The 5,867-nt window shown below is 33.6% G+C and overlaps 1 protein-coding gene across 2 annotated transcripts in view; it reads right to left on the reverse strand.

The window, feature by feature from the left end:
- LOC111716690 (homeobox protein Hox-A1) overlaps positions 1 to 5,544 on the reverse strand; it is a 25,935-nt gene extending 20,391 nt beyond the window's left edge. Inside the window, exon 1 of one of the 2 annotated variants that reach the window (XM_023492169.1) lies at positions 5,173 to 5,544. In XM_023492169.1, the coding sequence (XP_023347937.1) occupies positions 5,173 to 5,401 (229 nt within the window). In that variant the 5' untranslated portion in view covers positions 5,402 to 5,544. The remainder of the gene's footprint in view (positions 1 to 5,172) is intronic. The other variant, XM_023492168.1, reaches the window with a different exon arrangement.
- Positions 5,545 to 5,867: the final 323 nt, after the last annotated feature.

Raw genomic sequence — 5,867 nt, forward strand, 5'->3', positions numbered from 1 at the left:
AGGTACATGTACAGCCTCCCCTACAAAGAGAATGGTTTATATGTGGGCGGTTTCACATGCAAGAGATCGATAGATTCTACCGTTTCCTCCCTCTCTCATACACCCCCTCTCCCTTTCCCCTCTTACTTCCCCACTTCTCAAAAACCCCCCTTTCCTAACCACAAAATTTCTCCTAACCAAAAAGCTTCTTCTCAAATTCCTGTAGAGCTAAGGTTATTTAAGCAATATGTAAATATTTCTTCTTTAAAGGGACTGTAATTTTGATTTCAAGTACACCTAAGGATGGATCGTTTCCACTTTTTTTAAAAACGATCGTTTCGTTTCGTTAAATTTTTTTTTCGTTTTTTAAAAGTTTAAAACGAGTGGTTCATTTTCAAAAACTATTGTTTTTTTCAAAAAACAAAACGATTGTTTTTAGAAGAAAAAAAAACGAAAAACTATCGTTTTTTTGGTCGTTTTTAAAACGATTAATAACCCTAAGTTTAAAAACTGATTATTTTCAATTGGGATTTCTCTAAAAAAGAGACTTGCTCATTTATACTGCAAGAAAACATACAGGAATTATCAGAATTACACACTTTTAAACCTTGAAAACAGACAAAACGACATTGCCTTTCACCTTGATCTGATAATAGTTTCATAGGTACCGTTGTGAATTGAGCATTGTCATCTTTGTATGCAGGGTCTCCTCACGCTCATATTTTCCAGATCGCAAATTCATCATTGCAATCTCATTCTGTCACCATTCGTCAAGAATTATTGTTTGAGCAACAAATGAAAATATGAAAACTTGGTAATGAGCTGGTAAGTTAGAAGATCCTTAGATAATAGATAGATAATAGATAGATAATAGATAGATAATAGATAAATAATAGATAGATAATAGATAGATAATAGATAAACTTTTAAGAAAGCTGATTCAGATTCAGTTTAATCATCTTATTTACTATGCTTGTTATCATTCTGAGTTTTATCCAAGCAAAGTTAAATTAATATCAGTGTTGCAGTCTGAAATTTTCGTTTTTAAATGTCATAATTTCTTTACACTAGGTCACCCACAAAGTAAATGGTTACGCTTTATGCCGTGCCGCTACTTTAAATCGATATTCTATTGCTTCAACTAAAATTCTAACTATAAAACTGAAGTGTTCAACGTTATACATAGATCTACTTAAAAAGTTTGAGAAAGAGCAGTTTAGTAAAATTGTATACAAATTTTATTCAACTGCATTTTTAAGTTTTTATTTCACGAACTAAAAAATCGTTTTTTGTAGTTAGGTTTTTGGTCCTAAAAATGGTGAGAAATTCATTTACTACTTCTATTAGATTTTAGCTTCAAACAAATATGTTTCGAGACTGGGTATTGACTAAAGTAATTAAAAAACAGTTTAAAATGATTAACTTCATTTTAATTATGTAATTTCATGAAATGTTTCCTGGGAAAATGATATGATCAAATATGAAAATTCTAATTAATGAAAGTAAAAAATTCCCCTTATTTATGAATACTAAAATAAGTAAAATTCTTACGACAAAATAGGTTTTTTTCATCGCAGTTTAATCTGATTAAATGATTTAATTACAATGGACGCAGTCAATATTTCCGTGATTTCGCAATCTCTGCCATCTAATCTTCATGAGCATGCAAACTATTTTTGCACATTTATTTCGCAAGCTTTAATTCAAATTATTAAACATAAACATTATTATGATTTCCTGTTCGTGAAAATATACTTTTAATTAGATTTGATGAAAAGTACAAAAAATTAGTGAAATTTATGAAATTGTTTTGAAAAAGAAAATGTGTACATTTTTTGGAAATTATTTAGTTTTTTTGTCTTTTTTAAAAACAAATTAGTTTTAACACTTGTGATTATAAAAAACGTGACATTTTTGTTTTTAGAATTGCCAGTAAAAATACGAACAGTAAAAACGGTTTAACAGTAGAAAAAAAAATAGAAGAAAAAATTAATTTCAATTTTTCTTTATAACATGACTTTAAAGGGACTGTTCACGTAATTTCAAGTGAACGTCAATCTAAAGCTGTAAATATCTAATTCACAAGGTTACCCTTTTGTACACCACTTTATCAGATATATAAAGAAGGAAGAAGAGATATATTTACTTTTCTGTCTTGAAATAAAATAATTTCTTTCATTTTCCCCTTTTTTCTTCTGCAAAAATTTAGAGAACCGTAATAATTTCTCAATTTTCGGAAAGTAAAACAAAGATATTTTCTTTATATTTGCTGTCCGAACTATTGTGAATTGATTATGTAACTCTTTAAAGGGAGAGTCACTTGAATTTACTTTAATACTTTCAGGATTTGAAATTGTTCTGTTTTAGAATAATTCTAATAAATCCTAATTAAATCAATTATTTCACACTTCTAGTGATGTTAAAGATGAAATATTTTTGTAAATATGCCATTAAACCAGTTTAGATTTCAACGCCTTTTTAAAAGTTTTGTTTTTATCGTATATAGTCCTGAACAAAGCCTACCATAATGATGTGCATAACTGGCTTGTACAAGACTGGCGTGATGAGCTCCATATTGATGATGAGTTGGGTATCCTGCAGGATATCCCTTGATATCCCCGGACCCGTCCAGGTTTGCGTACTGTAACCCATTGTCGGAGGAGATTATCCCGGACTGACTGGGTGGAGAGTGGGAAGGGTTGGGTTCGTATTTAGTCTCAGGTTGAGAGGATCTAGTATCAGAATGAATAGTTGGATATGGTGAAGGGGATCCTGGATCACCTCCTGATCCTCCTGATCCTCCGCCGGATCCATAAAAGGCGGAGAGTTGCTCTGATGTTGGATATGATCCATACCCGCCTTCCTGACCTCCGCATAGGCCAAAAACCGCCGCATTTGTATTCATCCTAGATACCGCCAGATTGGCGGGTTTATGCTTTCAACCCCAACCGAGATTAAGCTAAGATCAAGCTCTGCTTAACTACAGCTGATAAGTATGATCCTTTCACGCCTAATCAATCCCATTTGGGCGACAAATTTGCGAATTAATGGTGCAAAAAATTCTAAGCACTTTTTCTGGTCAATGCTTGAACTCGTGCAATCACTCCTAATCAGGCAGCAGGTTGACAAGGCGAGCTGACCCTAAATCCTCGCCACTCAGTCACTAGTATTCACCAACACTCTGCTTACAGCAGTTACACACAAAACTGAAGAATATCTAACCCCGCCACCAAGTCCCCGAAAGAGTCTCCGCCAAGTTTGGTCACGTGATCCAAGATCTCGGCCAATACAGGATCAGCGGCCCCCCCCCGCACACAAGCTACCACTCTCTAGTAGCTATCCCCCCCTGAGAAGCTACCCCTTTGCTTATTAGCCAACTCCCTCCCCCCTCACCATGTGCTTGGTATTCAATATAATCTGGGTATGCAGATTCTAGATAAAAGATATCCATCCAATTATCAAGAAATCATTGTTTATCTAAGAACAACATTTTTCAAACACCCTTCTAACTAACTAAATTTCTATCTAGGCAGAAGGGAAAGGTTTAAGGTATTGAGTTTTTTGCCACAAACACTAATTTTATAATCCCTAAATCTTTGCAACCCGATGATGTAGATCTTTGATATTTTATACAAAGAATTGTGATAGATCAAACGGTCTGAGTTAGAAATATCCAAGGTTTAATCAAAAAGTTGCAAAGTGTTAGAAAATTTGAGTTTGTGGCAAAAACTCAATTCCTTTATGCAACCTAATAATGTATGATAATAATAAAAATAAAAATATTATTTAAATTTTTTCAATTTTCTTACTGATTTGTATTTTTTATTTTGTAAAATGTTGAATTCGAGAATATCTTTAACATGAATAAATTTATGAATTTACTCCCCCCTCTCTCTCAACTCAATGTAAGTGGTATATCTATAGACCAACCAGACTGATAAAATAAAATAAGAGGGGGGGGGGGATACAAAACCAAATATTAGAAAGGGATGGTAGTTGAGGGGTGGGGGTAATGGTTATTCAATGTATAGGATCGACGGGATGGGGATAAAAATTAAATGGAAATTTAATTCTGGATGAAAGGGATAAATATACATTACATTTAATAAATTAGAAGCAACAGTTAAATATCAATTTGACATTTGCAAGCAAATCAACTAGGAGTCAACTATAAAGTTCTTGTAAGTAATGTTTTTTTTTTATTTGGTATTTTCCGCTATTCTTTGTGGCCAAACAACTATTTTCTTTGGCCCGGTCGCCTTTACTTTTGAAATTGTATCTGTGTACACACTGTGTATATGTAAACAAACAAATTATCTTCATAATAAACACTCTCAACTCTGTAAAACGTGTTTGCTCAGTGCTCACTTTTTTTGCATATTCAAATTAAGTGGAGGCAAAAACACGGAGTTGCAAGTAACGCCATCTNTGTCAATGTCAAGGACTATTTGAAAGGGAGCAGACGTTTCAATATTTGAACAGTACTTTACACTGTAAGTGTACACTGCACACGTTTCATAATTTCATAAATGCATATTATATAACACCAGAGATGGAATTTAAAGAATTTGAACCGCGGTTTAAATCTGCCAAACCCCGGTTTAAATTGAGCGCCGGCTTAAATCTTGAAACATTTGATACAATTTTAAGTGGAACCAACCATATTTAAGCCGCGGCTTAAATTTAAACCGGCGCTCAAATTCTTTAAATTCGGCCACAGGTGGTACAATAAGATTGGTGGAAATATGGACCATTTAAGTGATTAAAGGTTGCTTTGGTGTATCAATGTACATTTTGCACGTTTTCTGATTTTAAAAATAAGTTTTCATGATATAGCAAGATCAAAAACACCTAAAGCTTGCATGTCGTCTTTGCTTATTCCACAGTTTTTTCCTCTCACTTTATTTAAATGACCATTTTAAATAAACGTGGCTTTCTGTAAACATTCTTCATAATTTTGTTTTCACAAATTAGTTCTAATTCAAATAGAAACTCTGTTCAGAACATTTGTCAAAAACTGAACTAAACTATATTTCTTGAAAGACAACCACGGCCGGTTGTAAAAACAAATTTTTATGTAAAATATAAAATGGATTTTGGCAAAAGTTATAAAAATGATATCGGAATGGAAAACTGATGAAAAATCATCAAATTTACTATGTAAATAAAGTATATAATGAAAAATATCCAAACCTGGTTTAGGAACATTTCTTTTCACTTGCATCCATTTATAAGTAGGTACTGCTTGCTGGGGTTTAGATGGGTAGTCCCCATAGGCATTGAGGTCGTGGGGCCCCCGCAGTTTGCTGAAGTGGTGGGGGTAGATCCCGTACTGGCCTGGGTAGCCTGACATACTGTCTAGGTAGGGGTTGAAGGAGGCCGGGGACTGGGAGCTGAGGGCGGTCTCATGGTGACCCTGCATCTCACCTAAACCGAGCTTTGTTGCAGGATCAGCTGATCCTAAACGTAGTTTAGAAAATCAAAATGGCGATTAAAATCAAAATGGCGATAAAAATCAAAAAGGCGGTCAATCTACAAAACAAATTACTTTTTTTTCTACATGGCGATCAGCAATGAAAATAGTGATGGAAATTTAATATATAATTGGAAAACTATTAAGAAGGATGAAACAAAAAGCATGATCAATTCTTTTTTTAATTTGGGTTTTATCTTTATTTAAGGTAAAATGAGGTCAAAGTATTTTTGTGTAAGCAGATAGAACCTGTGAAGATATTTAGTTTTAACAAATAAATGAGGGGGGGGGGGTCACTGCCCCCACATCAAAATATTAAAATGTGGAGAGAGGCATAGATTGAATGTTTATGTTTATGATCAAAGCTTGAGAATCTATTAGTAATGAGTGTCTATGCCTGGTCACATATAAAGAT

Source organism: Eurytemora carolleeae, unplaced genomic scaffold, assembly GCF_000591075.1.
Source record: "Eurytemora carolleeae unplaced genomic scaffold, Eaff_2.0 scaffold2158, whole genome shotgun sequence".
NCBI lineage: Eukaryota > Metazoa > Arthropoda > Copepoda > Calanoida > Temoridae > Eurytemora > Eurytemora carolleeae.